General features: G+C 41.1%; 1 protein-coding gene across 1 annotated transcript; it reads right to left on the reverse strand.

The window, feature by feature from the left end:
• Positions 1-2,490: 2,490 nt before the first annotated feature.
• On the reverse strand, positions 2,491-20,191 carry LOC127811426 (uncharacterized). The gene is made up of 6 exons (XM_052351287.1): positions 19,981-20,191; positions 19,513-19,670; positions 19,331-19,382; positions 19,173-19,255; positions 18,921-19,014; positions 2,491-3,122 (listed from the first exon to the last, which is right to left on the reverse strand). The coding sequence occupies exons 1-6, from the start codon at positions 20,051-20,053 to the stop codon at positions 2,524-2,526; spliced, it is 1,059 nt and encodes a 352-aa protein (XP_052207247.1). The 5' UTR covers positions 20,054-20,191; the 3' UTR covers positions 2,491-2,523.
• Positions 20,192-20,744: the final 553 nt, after the last annotated feature.

The following is a 20,744-nucleotide window of genomic DNA, read 5'->3' on the forward strand; positions in this document are numbered from 1 at the left end:
TCTAATAGTAGGAAAAAAGTGTTGCATGGTAACTAAAGTCAAGAGAAATTATTGTTATTTTTCAAAATATAGAAATAATTGATGTCTTTTTACAAAACCTCAAATGTGTCATGTAGAGTTTACTCATAAGCAAATGGAGACGCATGTTAATCTCAAGCTTGAGGTGAACTCATTAGACACTTATAATAGCTTGTAAACCATACACACTAAACAAGCATATAAAAATTGACCAAATTCATATTTTTGTCTCTGTACTTTTATATATATATATATTTTATGTGATCACCCAAATTTTTTGTTATTTTGATTAGACCCTTGAACTATGCATTTTTTGAGTTAATTGCAGACCTCACCTAGAGCATGCAACACATGCGCTGAAATGCCCAAATTATCCCTCACGTGCATGCAAACCCTTGTTTTTGACCACCATCTCATCAGTCGCAACTTCTTTCTTCAATGGCTAGTGATAATTGGGATATAGAGGATAGAGAAGAAAATGGATTAGGATGAATGGGGTTTGTAGGGGGGTGAGGGGTTAGGACGAAGGAATTTGCAGCAAATGGAGAAGGTCTATTCAACATCATTGATCATTGTTAGCCTTTCGCAATCGCTGTCGATTACATCAGTCGTTATTTCCAATAATCACTATTGTTCTCGTGCCTTCTCTGATCATCACGATCGACCATCGATCTTCTCCTATCAATGAGACCTCTTGCTTCATCTTCACCAATCAGTCTTCCTAGTCGGCGATGCCTCCAATCGTCTGTTTTCTTCTTCAGTTGCAACAACTGATTGTTCATTTGACTTGTTCATCTTCCTCAACCAATAGCTCCTTTGCTTTTTTTCCTTTTGCCATTGCTAATGATGAGATTTGCACCTTTTGCCATCATCGACGCCTTTTTATCGTCGATTGCCCTTCGCCATAGTTGTTGGCCTACACCTTTTTCTCCATCATTTGCACTTAAAACTAGCCACCACCCTGGCCTCGTCACTAGTTGCTTTTTGTTTTGCCACCTTGCCCACCTAGCCTCATGCCAACCACCATCTCCGCCAATCCTTCACCCCTTGCAAACCCCCTTTGTTTTAACCCATTTTATTCTCCATCATCTACATCCCAATCGTCGCTAGCCACTGAAAGAAGAAGCTGTGACAGAGATAATGGTTGACAACGAACATAATTTGGACATTTCAACAAGCATATGTTGCACGCTCTAATTCAATTCTGGTGAGATATGCAATTGATTTAAAAAATGTATGGTCTAGGAATATAATTAAAACAATGAAAAATTCTAGTCAAAAAAAAAAAAAAAAATAGACACAAAAATGAGTGTCTTATAAAATTTTTTATGTGAGTTTACCCTTTCAAGGGCATTTGAACTCTAAATATAGAGTATAATCTCTTACTATTAAGCCAACCAATGATTTATAAAAAAAAAAAAGAAAAAGGGCCCTCTTCGGAAATGGAGAATGCAGCAGGAAGCAGAGAGCTATGCACGACGTTTTTGGTTTTCTCAATCTTGCTGAGTAGTTGTTAAAGAGTTTTGTGGAGAGATGTAAGGCTGATTTAAAGGAGATGATTGATGGGCATGTGTGTTCGATTTCTAATGATGTTTTTTCTGGGCAATAGCCACCATCTCCTGTGTGTCTGTAAATTTGGATAGATTAGGAAATTGGGTGCTACGACTTCGGAAACATTAGATGAGGTTTCGTTAGTTAATATTTGGGTAGTCTTAGAATATAAAGATTTTAAGTGTAGGGAGAAAGAGAGAGAGAGAGAGATCAATAACATAATGTCATTAATGAAGTTCTCACAAAGTTATGCATTGCTTGAATGGGAAAGGAATGAATGAATGAATAAGAAATTGGAATTCGCGAATGCACAATCACTCATGTATGTGTATGTATGTTCATTGTTCAGCACAACTTTTAACTGCAAGCAATATTACCGTTTCAACAAATGTAAATGTTGATAATAGTATGTATCTACCTATTCAAATTTCATGCAATTTGGGTGGGTAAATAATAATAATCAACAAATAAAGGCAGGCAGGCAGGTAGGTTGATGAAGAATACAAAGAATTCATTTAATTTCAAGAGTTGTTGCGTGTACTTGTACTAGTAGTAGTATTAGTGGTAGTAACTCTACAATTGCAGCAGATTACAGGAAATCCCACCCCCACCCTGCTCCTCCTCCTCCTCCTAATTCCATGCTATATTTTTTTTTTCCATTTTCTTTCTCTTTTCTTCGTCAAATCTCTCTCTCTCTCTCTCTCTCTCCCCTCCACTCAGCTTAGCTAATCGGATTGAATCTCCATCCATATTCCAAATCCGACTAGCAAAGAGCAAAAGAACAAGAAACAATAAAACTGGCTACTATTACCAATCTCACCCAACATGCCTGTACAAATTTTCCCACCTAAGGGTACACCCCCTCCCCTCCCCTCCAAAAATAAAATAAAAAATAAAAAAAATAAAAAGAAAATTACGGACTTAAATCAACAAGCTCCAGCCTTAATTTTTTTTTCAAGTCCGAACTGGCAGTCCAAAATTCTGGAAAGTTCTGATTTCGCCTCTAAGGCTAGCAGTTACAATCACCATGCCCCAGGCAGACCTACTTTGGTTCAACCCATCGGACATGTCGACACTGACGCGAGGACTTCTGACCTTGGTGGCCATAAGAAGTTTTTCCTCTGGCCATGTTGCCGAGATTCTATCAAAGAAGTAACTGTTGCTTGCACTAGAAATGGTGCCATGAAATGGACTAACAGAATATCCAGATGACAATGGTGATTTCTCATTACCGTTAAAGTCTTCAACTGGTGAAGGCGGATGATTGGCTGTGGATACCTCATCCAAATGATCCCCATAAGGATTCTGTTCTCCAGAACAAGTCTCTTGGCATCCCCATGAGTCGCACATGCCAGGCCACGGGATGGCCACTGACACATCTCGACAGTGGAAATTCTCACATGAATGTGTAACAGTAACACCTTTGTTTCTGCTTGTTCGGGAATCACCTTCATGTTTCCAAACGTAGACGTGAGAATCTTCACTGGCACAGAGCACATATTTTCCATTTGCTGTCAGGGACGCAGAGATTTGACTGTTTGTGTTGCGAAACCCTGCCATCAAACCAATACTAATTCACAGTATGAGATCAAAAGAAAGCTTGATGCAAATATACCTGCACAGAAAATTAGAACGTTGTCCCCCATTTGCCACAAAAAATAATATATTGATTAGAAATTCTTTCGTGTAGATCACAGCAACACCACAAAGTGATTATATATGTTAATGCTAGCTGAACTGATAACCAAACTAACAGAATTTCAGGCTTACTTTGTAAATTCATATCCTTGTCATATTGTTAAAATATCTATAGTACTTCTGTAATAACCCAAACTAGTTTTGTTCTCAACTTCTTGCCAACAAAACTGCTACCTAATTGTTGTTGCACGACTGACTTCCTAACCTGTCTCTATCACGGCATTGCAAATACTTTTGTGTGGGTGGGTGCATGCATCGTGCACCTAAAACATGTCAAGATAAATTTGAGGCCAAGAGAACGGGTTTAATTGCCTCAAACAAGATAAAATATATGATTTTGCAAGGGTGGCTTTAGGCGAAAGTTCAGGCAATTCTGGTTCGTTGCTTGAAGGCGAAGTAGAGAATAGGTCTAGGCAAGTGGGAACCCTAGCGATTGCAACTAGGATCCCGACGAAAAGGAAGGTGTGAAGCGGACGTAAGTTCAAGAAGCGATCTTGATTGAAGATTCAAAGTGATGATTCTCAACTGTGCGACTTGAAAGCAAGGGCAATTAGGCGGAGCAGACCCAGATTTTGACGGATTCCGTTTGAGGCAGAATTAGGGTGGCAGAACTTGAAGCCGCTAAGGAGGCAGATTAGGTTTACCAGAGAGGCGATCTATTATCAGAAGTCATGGGCGGATTCCTTCGACTCTTGCTCAGGTTACTAGCAGTCCAGAACTGAAGGCGAAGAATACCCAGATTTCGGTGGATTCTGTTTGAGGCGGAATTAGGTTGGCAGAACTTGAAGCCACTAAGGAGGCAGAATAGGTTTATCGAAACCAATTTTAGTTTCTAAGGGGACCCTTAGAAGCTAATCAAAAAGCTATTACAAAGGTGGATTCTCAAGAATTGAACTATGGAGATGGCCAAAGGACTTCTTGGAAGTGCACCGTCAAGGGAGAAATCACTCAAGAAGGAATGTGTTGAAACAAGAAATCAATTCGCTATCCTTAAATGGAAGCTCGACGACTTGTTGATTCTATTTTCACAAAAAATTCCGCTTTTAGAAATAAAGGAAAGCTCTAGATCCAATATAGGACCAATTTGAGCAAGCATTGAAAGCTCTAGATCCATGGAGTCAGCTTTCCGCATACCTAATGCTTCCAGTTTGCAAACAGAGGATGAGTTAGCATTACATCAAGCCGGAGATGAAAGGTGAATTCAATAATCTAAAGCAAGAAGGCTCCGTAAGGGATTATAGTGTCAGGTTTGAGGAATTAAAAGCGATGTTACTCAAATCCCATCTAACCTTGAATGAGTCTTATTTTGTATAAAAATTCATAAATGGTCTTAACGATACACTGAGGCCTATGGTGAAAATGATGTGTCCTACCATGATACAACAAGCAGTTGAGAGGTCTAGGATGCAAGAGTGGGCGCTAGAAGCCATTTACAGAAAGCATGGGATGCCTGCTAAAAGTTATCTTAAGAGCAACCAACAGAGCGAAGGTATTTCAACGGCTACCCCCAGTTTGCAGCAAGAAGTTGATGAACTTCTTGCAATGGATTAGGAAATTCAGGAAATAAAAGATAATCCGATTGAGGAGAACTCTATGAAGATGAGGAAGTAAAAGATGTTGTGAAACTGAGAAGGGATATGATCACAACAATTGTGGATTTTGAAGACTTCAAGTCTATTTCTCTTGAAGAAATAAGTACTCCTCCAATACTTTGTCAAGCTCGGAATCTGAAGAAGGGTTACCTTCCGTAATTCTGGAAGGAATGGTTTAGGCGGGAAGAATTGAGAAGAAGAGATTGAGAGAGAGAGAGATTAAGAGTGGGCGAGAGAAACATGAATTGAGAAATGAGAGGGAAAGGAAACTGTGGAATAATCCTCACATGCCTCCCCATCCTCAACTTATCTTCATTTATAGGAGAATTACACAGCTTGGCGCGGCAGTTAGGAAACAGCCCATGCACGCGCCATTTGAATTAGCCCCTATTGGATTATTACAATTCTGCCATTACTCATCTAATTACAGCTATACTCTTGGTCTATGACAATTCCCTCCCCTTAAAATATTTCTTGTCCCCAAGAAATTACAGTAGACTTGTCATTCTAGGAAAACGTTGCAGAAGGTCAGGGAGATATTCCCATGAGGCGTTATCCAGATGGAGGTGAGACCATTGCACTAATACTTGTGTCAGTGGAGCCTGGTCTTGGTAAACCACTCGTCTGTCCAACACTGCCACTGGTTCAGCATTGGTCTTGATGTCTTCAAGTGGAGTGGGCAGTGTATTGCTGGAACTGTCAACTGGTCCAATGGATCTTTTCAACAGGGAGACGTGGAACACTGGATGGAGGCCAACGCCCTCAGGCAACTGGAGACGATAGGCGACAGGTCCTACCTTTGCCACGATCTTGAAGGGCCCATAGAATTTAGGACTGAGTTTAGAGATTGGTCCCTTGTGAAAAAGGTGTTGTTGGAACCTTTTTACCTTTTAAGTAGACCTCAGTTCCTTCCTCAAACAGTCTCTCTGTGCGATGCTTATCTACCAACTGCTTCATCCACTGAATGGCTAGGGCCAATTCCTACTTAATAGTTAGTGGGGCTTCTTGTATGTCCTTTAGGTACTGATCTGCGGATGTTTCCTGAGGAGAGTAGTGCATTACAGCCGGAATGATGGATGGCAGATACCCAAACAGAGCTTCGAAAGGAGTTCTCTTGTGTGCGGTATGGTAGTTGGTGTTATACCACCATTGGGCAAGAGCTACCCATTGACTCCAGCTTCGTGGTTTGGAAACACACAAGCATCTAAGGTAAGTCTCGAGACAGTGGTTGACTCTTTCAGTCTGTCCGTTTGTCTCTGAATGGTAGGCAGAAGAAAGATGAAGCTTAATGCCAAGCCCTTGAAATAATGACTTCCAAAACTGGCTTGTAAATACTTTATCACGATCAGAAACTATTGCTTTAGGCAACCCATGGATTTTGAATACTGAATCCATTAGTTTCCTTGCGACTTCAGTGGCTGTGAATGGGTGAGCCAACGTGAGGAAGTAGCTAAATTTAGTCAACTTGTCTACTACTACCAAAAGAGTGTCAGCACCTTCAGATTTTGAGAAGCCTTCAATGAAATCCATTGAGATTAGTTCCCAGGCTTGTGAGGGTATTTCTAGGGGTTAAAGGAGGCCTGGATAAGGAATTTGCTCATGTTTGCACCATTGACAAGTAGTGCATTCCGTGACAAACTTGGTGACATCTTTTTTAAGGCCCTTCCAGTAAAAAAGTTGTCTTACCCGCCGGTAGATTACATTGAGCCTGGAATGTCCACCTATGGGTAAGGGCGAAGCCAGCAAATGTAAGCAGGGGGGGCAAAAATGGTTGGGGGGAGGGGAGGGGAGGGGGGGGGGGGGGGGGGGGACGTGGGGGGGGTGGGGGCAGGGGGGCAAAGATTAATACACTATATAGAGATGTACAGTGAAAATTTTGCTTGGGCAGCCGCCCTCCCTGCCCAACACGCTGGATCCGCCACTGCCTATGGGGGAGTCATGCAAGCTCTGAAGTATCTTCTTCTTCAACAATTCGTCTTCCCCAATCACCACTCTGTTCTAGAACCTCAATAATTCCCCTTTTAATTGGTAGTTAGGATCATTAGTGGCCTGCGCAAAAAGCCTGATAAGTAGCTCTTTGATCCAGGGAGTCTAATCATAGCTATAGGTAATGTCTTGCACCCAATCTGAAACCACGACCGAAATGGCCTGACAAGCGGCTGGCACCTCTCTCTGGGACAGAGCATCGGCTGCCTTGTTTTCCTTTGCGGTATAAAATGATGAAGTCAAAGCCCATGAGTTTGGTAATTCCCTTCCTCTGTAACTGGTTGTGTACCCTTTGTTGGGCTAAGAATTTGAGGCTCTCGTGGTCCGTCTTAATGGTGAATTTCTTGCCCTCTAAGTAGTATCTCCATTTCTCCACAGCCATTAAAACTGCCAACAACTCCTTGTCATATATACTTAAGCCCTGATGTCGTGGGGCCAATGTTTGACTTAGATAGGCCACTGGTCACCCTCCCTGGCTAAGCACTACCCCTATACCGGTGTCACACGCATCCGTTTCCAAAATAAACTCCTTGGAAAAGTTGAGTAGAGCCAGTGTTGGGGCTTGTGACATGGCTGCTTTAAGGGATTCAAAGGCTTCCTCTGCTTCCAGACCCCAACCGAAGTTATTCTTCTTAAGCAATGTGGTCAGTGGCTTGCTAATCATTCCATACCCTTTTATGAAGCGCCGATAATATCCAGTCAAGCCGAGGAGGCCTCTTAGTTCCTTCAGGGTTTTTGGCCAGGGCCAGGCCTTCGTAGCTTCAATTTTGTGAGGATCAGTACCAACTCCTTGGCCAGATATGATATGACCCAAGTATTCAACCTTCCCTTTTGCGAATGAGCATTTAGACCTTTTCACATACAGCTTATGGAATCTAAGGATCTGAAATGCCAGCTTGAGGTGGGATAGATGCTGGTCTAAGGTAGTACTATAAATGAGGATGTCATTGAAAAAACCCAAAACGAATTTGCGCAAATAGGGAGCAAAAATGTGGTTCATCAATGCTTGGAAGGTTGCAAGCGCATTGGTGAGGCCGAAAGGCATTACCAAGAATTCATAATGCCCTTGATGGGTTCTAAAAGCTGTCTTAGGACAATCGGCTGAGTTCATTCGGATTTGGTGGTATCCGAAGGTCGAGTCAAGCTTAGAAAAAATGGATGCGCCTGTTAATTTGTCTAAGAGGTCTTCAATAATGGGTATAGGGAATTGGTTCTTGATGGTTAGTGAGTTGAGTTGTCTATAATCCACACAAAACCTCCAAGTGCCATATTTCTTTTTCACTAGGAGGACTGGTGAGGCATATGGGCTTTGGCTTGGTTGTATCAAGTTTTTGGACAACATTTCTTTTATGAGTTTTTCTATTTCGGCCTTTTGTATGGGAGAATATCGATAGGCCTTTAAATTGACTGGTTCACTGTTGGGTTTAAGGTGAATGGAGTGGTCAAGGATTCGATGGGGTGGCAAGGTTTGGGGAGTGGCAAACAGATCCTCAAATTCCATTAGCAAATTATGAATGAGTAAAGGGAAGTGTACCTTTCTGTCCTCTGTTGCCAAGGCAGTGTTCCTTGGTGCAGCAAACTTCTGTTCTTCAGATGTCATTAACCCCACGTCCACAGCATAAATGGAGTGCAGCTATCCCACGGTGGTACTTCCCTGTTCCAGCAACTTTTGAATTTGTTTCCTTGAAACAACCCTACACTCCCCTGTTTCTTGACTCCCATGTAAAGTAACCTGTTGGCCCTCCAAGTTAAAGGTCACTTCCAGGGTATTAAAATCGAATACTAAGGGGCTCACCGTCTTCATCCAGTCTACCCCCAACACAACATGGCACCTTCCCAACTTGAGTATTCTCAGGTCTGCCGAGAATTCTCATCCACTCATTAGCCACTTGAAACCCATACATCTGAGTTGGCTTACCATTCTGGTCCCATCAACTATTAGGACTGATAGTGGGGGAGTCTCCTGGAGGTTGCACTGTAGGTTGTGGGCTGTGGTCTCATCTAGGAAACTATGTGTGCTGCCACTGTCTATCAACACGACTATCTTCCTTTTCCGGGCCACCCCTGTCACCTTTATGACTCTTCCCGCTGCTTGGTCCTGCAAGGCGTGTATTGAGATCTCACCCCCTTCGTTTTCCTCAGGCAATTCTTCATTTCTGCCCATTCCCGCTTCCTCCCCCTCTACTTGCTCCTAACCTTCCATAGTAAGTAGGAGTTTCTTACACTGGTGACCTTGTCCATACTTTTCACCACAACGGAAACATAAGCCTAATTGTCTCTTTTGGTCCACCGTAAGGTTTCTTGGTTGGGTCACAGGTTGGAGAACCTTAATGGTAGGTCCTCCTCTCAGCCCTTGGAAATTACTTCCCCTGTGATATCCCCTGTAGGTGTGATCCTCCCTGCTGTTTTTGGACGACAACTTATGTCTCCTAGCAAAAGTTTCCATCAAAAGCTCGTGCAATCGAGCTCGTTCAGCTGCTTGTGCCATCGTGGTGGGGTATAACATCTTAACCGTCGGTCTAATTAACTCCTCCAGCCCGCTGATAAAACTCGAAACAAAGTACTCCTCATCTAGGTAAGGTTGCAACAATGAGGGCAAGGACCTCAATTCTTCAAATCTAGTTTGGTCTCCTCTATTGTTTCATTCTGTTTCAATTTGTTAAACTCCTCAATTACATCAGATCTGATCTTCTCTCCAAACCTTTTGCGCAATTGGTTAACAAATTCTGGCCAACTCAAATCCAACCTGCCATGACTCAAATTTTGGAACCACGCATCCGCCACATCATCTTAGTAGGAAGCAGCCATACATACCTTATCACCTTCTGCGATTCGATGTTGATAAAACACGTGTTCACATCTGCGTATCCACCACCTCGGTTTGTCCCGATCGAAGGCCGGAATCTCCATCCTCAACCCCGGTTGAGCGGAATTGTTACCCCCATAACCCCTTTGATGTGCTCCTTCTCCCACTTCTGTTGGTTCTTGAGGTCGCAATCTATTCACCAGTGTAGTCAGTATTGGTGCCGGCGTTGACCTTGGGGGCAAATCCGTTGACAAGCTGACATTCGGTTGCCGAGCAAACATGCTCAGAGCTGCCGACAGTTGTTGGCTGAGTCCCGAGAATTCTTCTCGAATTCCAGTCACAGCCCGATCTAAAGCAACTATGTTTTCCAATCTACCCCGGTGGATCTCTTCCTGCGCATTCCGAATTCCTAACTCCAGCGTCTCCAATCTATCGTCCACCTGCTCTTGGTGTTGTCGCAATCCCAACTCGATCGCGTCCAGTTTGACTTCCATCTGCTTCGCTCGCGTTCCGTCGGCCATCCCTATTGCTAGGTCGCGGGCTCTTATACCAATTGTCAAGCTTGGAATCTGAAGAAGGGTTACCTTCCGTAATTCTGGAAGGAATGGTTTAGGCGGGAAGAATTGAGAAGAAGAGATTGAGAGAGAGAGATTAAGAATGGGCGAGAGAAACGTTAATTGAGAAATGAGAGGGAAAGGAAACTGTGGAATAATCCTCACATGCCTCCCCATCCTCAACTTATCTTCATTTATAAGAGAATTACACAGCTTGGCACGGCAGTTAGGAAACAGCCCATGCGCACGCCATTTGAATTAGCCCCTATTGGATTATTACAATTCTGCCATTACTCATCTAATTACAGCTATACCCTTGGTCTATGACATACTTGATGACAATACAAAGCTAATTTTTGGGGATCTATAGAATAGGGCCAAAGAGGAGGAGGAAAAGGCAACTCAGAAATGTCAACGTGTGGCAAAAGATTTTGTTGATCTTTTAGGCACTACCAAGGAAATCATAGCAGATGATCTTGTGGGACATTTTTTAATCGCTAAAGATACAGAGGAATTGGTGCTGACTTTAGCAAAGAAAAATAAAGGAGGTATTTCAAGAGAGCATGAAATACCTGTTGAATAAAGAGATGTTGTTTTCTCTTTCATCTATAAAATAAAATGAAGGCGAAAGCAAAAGAAGCCAAAGCAAGTAAGAGAAAAGAACAAGAAAAGGCGAAGAATAAACTAGATCATGAAAATGGGAATTGAATAAAGAAACAACAGCCCAGTTTTAATAAGTTTCTTGGGGACAAGAAGGGGGGAATTGTCATGACCCAAAGGGCAGTAGTTGGAATTGTAGTAGAGTTTGTTAGTTGTAGTTACTTGAGTTTGTTAGCTCGTTAGTTTGATTAGTTTGGTAATAACCGCAGGGATGTAAACAACCTATAAACAGGCTGTTGTATAGAGAATAGTGTCATGACCCTAGGGGCAATATGTAATATTGTAAAAATAATAGGGTCTAGAGAAGGAAATCAATTGATTAATAGGCGGGAAGGGGGATTATACAATGGCAGTTAGAGGAGTGGTGGATGTAGCTAGAGGTCCTATAAAATGGGGACCTACAGCATTATGAGAGGCATCGTTGAATTGAATAATCAAATCCTCTCTCTTAGATTGTCTCTTTCTCTCCCTTTCCCTCTTTGTTCTCTCTCTCTCTCTCTCTCTATGTTGTTCTTACGTTTCGAAAATTACCAATTGCCAACCCTAATTCAAGGTCTTGACAAAGTGGTATCAAAGCCGGTCAATCCGACGATGGGAAGTGGCGACAGCAACGGTCAATCGACATCGGTACGAAAGGAAAAGAACCAATGTTTGTGAGACCCAGTGCAATTGAGGAGCAGGAAGCCATGGTCAAGGGAATGCATCTGAAGCAACTTGAGGTTAGGTTGGAATCCATGGAATTCGGTATGACCCATACCCAAGATGCCATGCGCCAAATGCAGGAAGAACTAGTCGAGTGGAAGGAAGCCATGCACGCAGCATCAGAAAAGCAACAAGAAGCGGTTGAAAGATGCCAAGAATCGGTCCAAAGGTATTAAGAAGCGGTAGAGTAACAAGGGTTGAGAATCAACAGTATGCTAAATATGTTGGCCTCTCTGCCCCAGTTCCAGTTGTGTGTCATGACCCAAGGATATAGTAGTAATTAGATAATAGTGGAATTTCTTTAGTTGTATTGTAAAAACCTCCAGCTGTATTCACTTGAATAATTGGCAGCCCTATTGGCGCCAAACCTAGCTACTGGATCAGTATATAAGGCTGATCATATCTGATTCAAAAGACAACCAATTATTGAATGAAATCTGATTTTTCAATCTCTCTCTCTCTGTTTCCCTCTCTTCCTCGGTTCTCCCTATTCCCCCTTTCTCTGTTTCTGTTCTTCTTTAATTCCCTTCCATTTCTTCTTATCTCTCTCCCCAATTCGTTCCTATTATCTCCTAAACCCTAGGTTGAACCCTAGAGACATTGTGGTCGGAATTTCTGCCAAGACAGGTGTCGGAGCCGATCTTACCGCATCAGGGTAATTGATTGGGAATGGTAAGAATTTTGGAAGAAGTGGATCAATAGATAGTTCAAGAGAATTTGGGGAGAAACATGTAACAATTGGCACCTAGCCTTGCACCCATGCCAAAACTAGAGATACCCATGTTCGAAGGAAGAAACCCGAGGTGGTGGCTAAGGAGGTGCGAAAGATTCTTCCAATTCTATTGGATTTCTAAAGATCAAAAGGTGACTTTAGTAGCAACCTATCTGAATGAAGTAGTAGATTCTTGGTTCCAAGGGTGGATCCAAGATGGAGGACTGCAAGAGGGTTGGAGAGTTTTTTCAAAAGGGCTCTGTGAGCATTTTAGAGAAAAGAAAATGACAGATGTTATTGAAGAATTCAATAAGTTGAAGCAAGAAGGTATTGTCATGGAGTACCTTGGCCACTTCGAAGAGTTGAGATTGATGGTGTGTACCATACAGCCCGGACTCACTAAACAGTACATGGTATCAAGTTTTGCTAGCAGGTTGAAGGAGGAGTTACGACCCATGGTCAAGATGATGACACTAACAACTATAGGACAGGTTGTAGAAAAAGCAAGGCTTCAAGAAATGACCTTGGAGGCCATTTTCAAGAAACACAAGGTCCGCTATAAGCCAAGTCTTCTGGCTGGACAGTATGGTGGAGGGAGCTTGAGGCCTTTGCTCACATGGCCTAACCAACCAACAACCAAGGCAGTAGAGAACAGTAATGAGGGAAAAGGAAATTTGATAAAGCAAAGAAGGCAATTGGGGTTGTGTTTCAAATGCGGTGACAAATATGTCCCTAGTCATCAGTGCAAAAGACAACTGATGAAGATAGAGGGAATTGATGGGGATAAAGAAGGGGAAGAAGAAGCTATAGAAGGAGAAGGGTTGCAAGAAGAAGAGGAAGAAGTGCAAGGAGAGGAAGGAGGGGAAATTTCCTTCCATAGGTTAGGAAGTCCGACTAGGAAGTTCGACGGGGCAGATAATCAAGGTGAGGGGCCAAGTGGGAAAGAGGAAGCTAATGGTGCTAATTGACAGTGGAAACACTCACAGCTTCCTTAATGAAGCAACAACTACAGACCTGAAGTGTCCTTTGGCAGCCACAACTCCTTTGTTTGTCACTATAGCTAATGGCAGCTGAAGGTACAGCCACTACAAATTCTTGGGGTTCAAATGGAGTGTGTAAGGGCAGGAATTTATGGCAGATCTAAGGATTTTGGAGTTTGGGGGTGGGGGTTGACATCATTCTCAGTGTGGATTGGATGAGGACAGTGAGTCCCCTAACTTTTGACTTCAATAAATTAGAAGTCACAGTAGTGATTGAAGGGAAGAAGTTGACCTCATTGGGCAGCCTAGAGCAGGGACAATGCAAGCTAATAAAAGGGGAAAAGCTGCAGAAGATGATGCTGAAGAAGTGGGGGCAGATAGCATAGTTCTATTCTATAAGAGCTGTGAAAATGGAAGTTGACAGGGAACCCATAGAGGTGTCTTAGCCTATAGACTCTCTTGATGCACAGATCGCAAACAAGGTACAATTCTCGAATGACTTGCATTCAATTTTGGTAGAGTTTTAAGGATCTATTTGCAGAACCAAACTCTTTGCCACCCCCCAAAGACCCTTGGACCATTCAATTCACCTTAAACTTAACTCAGCTCTAGTCAACGTTAGAGCCTATAGGTACCCATCGATCCAGAAAATAGAAATTGAGAAGCAAGTTAAACCATGTTAGATTCAGCTATCATCCAGCCCAGCTATAGTCCTATGCCTCTCTAGTCCTTGTCAAAAAAAAAAAAGGATGGAACTAGGAGGTTTTGCATAGATTACTAACACCTCAATTCCAACACAATAAAAAATAAGTTTCTCATAACCTTGATTGACGACCTATTGGATGAGTTGTTTGGTGCGAAAGTGTTCTCTAAGCTGGACCTTAGGTCTGGCTACCACCAAATTTGTATGGCACCATTTGATATACCTAAAATAGCTTTTCAAAACCATCAAGGCCTATACGAATTCATTGTTATGCCATTTGGCTTGACTAATGCCTCTGCCACTTCTCAAGCCTTGATGAACTAGATTTTTTTATCCCATTTGAGGAAGTTCATCCTCGTTTTCTTTGATGACATCCTTGTCTATAGTTCCAACTTTGACCAGCACCTAACACACCTCCGCACTATATTTGAGATCCTTAAGTCTCACCAATTATATGTTAAGCTCTCCAAATGTACTTTTGCTACGAAGGAAGTTGAGTACTTGGGTCATATTATTTGTGGTGATGGGGTGAGGACGGATCCAAAGAAAGTTGAAGCTATGAGGGAGTGGCCTAGGCCTAAAATGGTGAAGGAGCTGACGAGTTTTCTGGAGCTGATTGGTTATTACCGGAAATTTGTTCAGCACTATGGCTTGATCAATAAGCCACTTACTGAGCTACTCAATGAGGGATTTCAGTGGAATCCTCGAGCAAAAACAACTTTCCTAACCCTTAAGAAAGCCATTTCTATGGCCCCAATCCTAGCCTTACCAGATTTTCCAAACCTTTTACAGTGGAAACGGACACGTGTGACTCTAGAATTGGAGTTGTTTTAGTGCAGGAAGGGCAGCCCTTGGCTTTTATAAGTCAAGCCCTTTCCGAAAAACACTTGGGATTAAGTGTTTACGACAAAGAATTGTTGGTTGTGCTAAGGGCAATTGATAAGTGGTGTCGCTACTTAGAAGGAAGCCCATTTGTGATTAGAACAGACCACGAGAGTTTGTAGTTCTTATCCTAACAGAGGCTGCATACACAACTCTAGCGGAAGGGAGTTTCCAAACTTATGGGGCTGAATTTTACTATTCAGTACTTTAAGGGCAAGGAGAACGTGGTGGTTGAAGCCCTCTCAAGATGAGACGAGAATGCAGCTTGTCAATCTATCACAGTTGGAGTGCCAGAATGGGTAAAGGAATTGGAAGAGAGATATGAGCAGTCTGAGTGGCTCAAGGAGCTATGAGCAACTGTAGTTCTTGGTTATACATTGACTAATGGGTTGGTGAGATAGAAAGGCCAGTTGGTGGTGGGGAATGACATTTCCTTAAAGGACAAAATTCTTAAGGCCCTTCACTGCTCTCCAGTGGGTGGTCATTCAGGAATACGTGCCATTTATCAAAAGGTAAAACAACTGTTCTTTTAGCCGAGGCAGAAAACGAAAGTGTCGAAGTTTGTGATGGCATGTGCAGTATGCTAGCAATGTAAACACGAGCAGGTGGCTTATCCCGAATTATTGCAGCCCTTGGCGATACCACAACAAGCATGGGAAGGCATCTCCATGGATTTTGTGGAGGGACTCCTAAGATCTAAAGGTAAAAATGTGATTATGGTGATAGTTGATAAGACTGACTAAGTTTGGACACTTACTCAGCTTATCTCATCCGTTTACGGCCCAAGAGGTGGCCAGGATGTTTCTAGATAGGGTGGCTAGCATCCCATGGTATTCCTAAAACCATTGTTTCGGATATGGATAAGGTTTTCACAAGCTCATTTTGGCAAGAGTTATTCAGGAAGTTAGGAGTTGGATTATGTATGTCAACAGCCTATCACTCCCAAATGGATGGACAAACAGAAAGGGTCAACCAATATTTGGAAGCGTGTTTGAGGTGTATGTGCTTCACCCACCCCAAGAGTTGGAATAAGTGGCTACCATTAGCACAATGGTGGTACAATTCCACCTATCACAATGCCATCAAAAGAAGTCCTTTCGAAGCTATCCTTGGGTATAGACCTACTTTGTTGCCAACACTATCAGGTTCTTCACCCACTATGGCTGTTGTAGAGCACTACTTCCAACAGAGACCGCAACTGTTAAAAGTTTTAAAAAACGAATTGGCTATTGTTCGTAACCGAATGAAGGAAGTGGCAGATAGGAGGGGTAGTGAAAGAGTTTTCAAGGTAGGAGATATGGTTTACCTCAAGACGTCGGTTCTTACAACAACCCTATACTTCCTCGCCAACTTCCAAGCTAAAGTCCAAAGTATTTTGGACCTTATCCAATTGTGGCCAAGGTAGGTCCAGTGGCGTACAGGTTGCAGCTACCTGAAGCAGTGACTCATCATCCGGTGTTCCAGGTCTCCTTGCTCAAGATGGCTAAAGGAGTTATGTTCCTACTGGGCAGGATTTTCCCTCTAATGTTGAAGACATAAAAGAGGTGATTGAACCCCACGCTGTTTTGGAGAAAAAGGTGTTATACCAAGGGAAGCTACCTCTCACTCAAGCGCAGGTGCAGTGGTCTCATCTACCACCAGATCACACCACGTGGGAGTATCTCCCAGATCTTTTGAAGTAGTTTCCCCAGGTTGTAGGCCTTCTTTGAATTCTCAAGAACAAGAATTGTTTGAAGGGGTGGGGATTTGTCACAACCCTAAGGGCAGTATGTAATATTGTAAAAATAATAGGGTCTAGAGAAGGAAATCAGTTGGTTAATAAGCGAGAAGGTGGATTGTAAAATGGATACTGTTAGGTCATTAAGGCAGTTAGAGGAGTGGTTGATGTAGCTAGAGGTCCTATAAAATGGGGACCTACGACATTATGAGGCATCGTTGAATTGAATAATCAAATCCTCCCTTTTGATTCTCTCTTTCTCTTCCTTTCCCTCCCCGTTCTCTCTTTCTCTCTCTCTATCTCATTCTTACGTTTCGAAAATTACGAATTGTCAGCCCAAATTCAAGGGCTTGACAAATAGGTAGCTATGAATTGAATAAATCAGTCTGTTTCCTCTCACTATTATCTCTCTTTCTTCGTCCAAATCATTCCCTTTGCTTCTCAATTTCTCCCTCTTCCTGTTCTATTTTCTCCCTCCATTATGTTCTTTCTTCTTTAAATTCCTTCAAAATTCCATTCTAAACCCTAGGAAAACCTAGGTCCGTGACAAAAGCTTTCCCAACAAAAAGAAATTTCATTGGTTCTTCTGTAAAGAGAAAAATGGTTTTATTAAAGGGTTCTTCTTGCAAATTTGAAATCATAAGGGTATCCCTTGGCATATTTGACAAATTAAAAAGGTATACCATATAAGTATATAAAACAAGAAGGCTACCCTGTGTAACAAAAATGTCACTAGGTACCCCTCGGATTTCTCAAATATGTATGCCAAGAGGCGCCCCTTTGATTTCTATGCAAAAAACAAGAATTCTTTACACATTTCATAAAGCTTTCTTATGATTTTTAAGTTCCTTTTTCATCCACAATGACAAAGTATTGTGTTCTCAATTTCCTTACCTTTTCTCCTTCATTCTTGCGGTGTGTATATATAGGCCAAAAGGTCAATTTAGTAACTGAAGTATACACCAACCCTCAGTTTAGTACCTATGCTTTTTTTAAGAAAATTTAGTACCTAAACAACAAAATCGACTCAACTTAGCAATTTTTACTTACGTGATTTAGATCTACATTAGCCACACCAAACGTTTATTAACAACCTTCTATTTTAATCCAACAAAGCCAGCAAAACAGATTGATGTTGTCCAACTAGTAAGAGACACTCGTCAACTTCTTCTTCTTCTTCTTCTAGTTGGTTTATCGTCATCATCATCATCTCTCTCTCTTTCTCTCATTACATAATGGGTTTTGAAACAAACCCAAAACCCTTGCATGCAATGCATTCTAGAGATCATTCCAAAACCCATTGTGCAGGGGAGGGAGGGAGGGAGAGAGATAGAGAGATATGCAGAAGAAGGAGAACAAATAAGAAGAAAAAGATGAAGACGAAGGATAAGAACCAACAGGAAGAAGAAGAAAAACCAGTAGTTGCAAGCCATTTAGAACCACTGTGAAAAAGAAGAAACAATATCCATGAGCCATCAAGCACCACCATTATCGCTACCCCCATTTTTTTGTTGTTAAAGTACCAAATTGACCCCCTAAAAAAAAAGAATAGATGAACCAAACTGAGCTTTAGCATATACTTCAAGTACCAAACTAGCCTTTTGACCATATACATATATATATATATATATATAGAGAGAGAGAGAGAGAGAGAACAAGGTGGAATTTAATATTTCAAGGGTAAAACTATAATTTTGATTAGTTAACTCACATCCATTTGATGAATGGGAGGTAGTGTAATTTTCAAAATGTGAGGGGTACAGGCTGTAATTTAGTGAAATCCCAAGGAACCCAAGTGTAGTTTACTCAAAATTTCCTTCCGTATTTCATCAATTGTTCTTCCCTATTTGCTATAAAATCTCTTCTATGCTGCAAATAAGTCTATGTTTGCAAACGATATACAATTAAAAAAAATTCAAGTTATGGATTGTTGGAAGAATATTGAATAATTAAGCATTGTTTCACTTTATAATTTTAATTGACTGCAATTGCATTTTGCCTTATATGTATAAAGTTATATTTTCATTTCAATCTGAATTAGTTTCATATACAGCATATAAAAATAAAAATATCCTTTTGTTGTATCCTCATTATGTCATGTTCTGCATTTTTCTGAAGTCCCATGTTGATCATCAATAGCATGTCCACTAATGTGCTTCCTTGACCATACTCTCTCATGGATTTGAAAAAAATAATAATAATAAAGTAGACATGCTTCAAGTCAAAACATGAGCTAATAATGTGTGAAGTAATAGGACCAATTTTTCAAATGAACATTTTGAAACATCTACTAAAAGCACTCTGAAGACTGACCAACATTACACATTCAAGAAATTAACTTAATGAGTACTAGACTTACCCTTAAACTTGTGAACGAGATCAACACCATCAATGACACGTATTCGTGAATCAGCAGATGTTACAAACACTTCTGATGAACTTCCTGGTGCAAACTGTTGGTAGAAAAATAATTAGCAACTGAGGGACTATGGGACCCCAAATTAAATGGAGTCAACACCATGCAACCTATAGACGTCAACGATTGTATTTGAAACCCAAAAAGAGATTCAGATGAACCATCAATATCTACCATGAGGGCTTAGTAAATTACCTGGAAACCAGTGATTTTCTTGTGATGAGATTTCTTCTTCTTACTTTGCAAATTGATTTGACCTTTCTGTTGCATCTTATTTTCTGGGAGGAAAAAAAAACCTTTAATAATAGTGCTAACAGAAGGGGTCCAGGAAGCAGAAATGTATATTACCATACCAGATGTGTTATATAACCGACACCTCCCCTCGTATGAACCAACCAGTGCACCCTTAAGAAATCAGCAAATATTCAACGAGTCATATACAAAAACATCCAAATACTATGAAACAACATCTCTATTTATTACTCTTGAGGCAAAAATAAATAAATAAATCAGAAACCATCCAGATAAGGCCAACCTGACCATCTGGAGTATAGCAAGCAGCAGTGACCATCTCATGCAGATCACTCCAATCAACAACTTGACGATCAGGAATGCTCCATAAGCGAACCTTTGCATCTAAAGATCCACTGATGAAGTATCTATCATCAACTGGATTAAACTGGATGCAAGTTACTGCATCAAGCAAATCCAAAAAAATCAATGATATATTAGCTAATAGATTAACAAAGCAAAGGAAATTAACATCTTTCTCACTGCAAATTTTGATACTGATATTTACCCAATAAGAATAACGCTTAATTAGACAGTAAAGAAACACCTAAAACGTGTCGTGTTATTAACTAAATAGAAAATATTGAGTGGTTTTGTGGATTGTTAACATGGGTGTTCTTACCACAGGAAAAAGGGACAGGTTTATTTTACCATGATCAAAAAGCGAACAACGAATTGAAGCAGGGTAAAGTATCAAAGATCATTAACTCACCATAATCACTGTGTGAAAATACCTTCAAACAAGACTTGCTAGACAAGTGCCAAAGCCTCACAGTTTTGTCCATTGAAGAAGACAGCAAATGCTGAAAATATAAATTTTGATTGTAAGAATATAGAGAACCCTAATCCCATGGCAGCCAGGAAGCTCAATAGTTTGGCTTACAGGCCCTTGACCGAGGGTTTTACTAGTTTGAAATTAAATCATTACTTTCTCAAACTTCCAATACAATGGTTATCAAAAACAATCAACCGTTAAGGGACAACAGCGGAATTGAAAAATGTTAGTGGAAATATTTAAGGTTCCCAATCTTGTCCAACAAGGACACAAATAAGGACAAAAAGTAACAACAGAAACCAGCGGAAAAGTTAAGGATGTAAGAAACTAGTAACAAAAATTATCTAACAAATCCATGAACTAGAGAAACTTCAACACCATACAATTTCCTTAGGCCTCATTGTGACAAAAAAGGGATATTGTATTGAAAATGAATCATTCACCCCCAGTCAACCGAATAAAATAGAAGCAATTGCTTGGACATAACTGCTGGCATGGCAAGGCAATCTTAAACTACAACACCACCACATAATTCATTTTCCAAAATGTCCTAACCATATTTTTTTCCTGATATTCATATACTACAATTGGTTTAAAAATACCAATGCAGTCAAACTTTTAATCACCTCATTGTAGTGCAGAAAAACTCTCAGGTCAATGCAAAACAATATGAACCCTAATTCCAAATCTCATGTTATAAA

Source organism: Diospyros lotus, chromosome 10, assembly GCF_014633365.1.
Source record: "Diospyros lotus cultivar Yz01 chromosome 10, ASM1463336v1, whole genome shotgun sequence".
Classification (NCBI taxonomy): Eukaryota; Viridiplantae; Streptophyta; class Magnoliopsida; order Ericales; family Ebenaceae; genus Diospyros; species Diospyros lotus.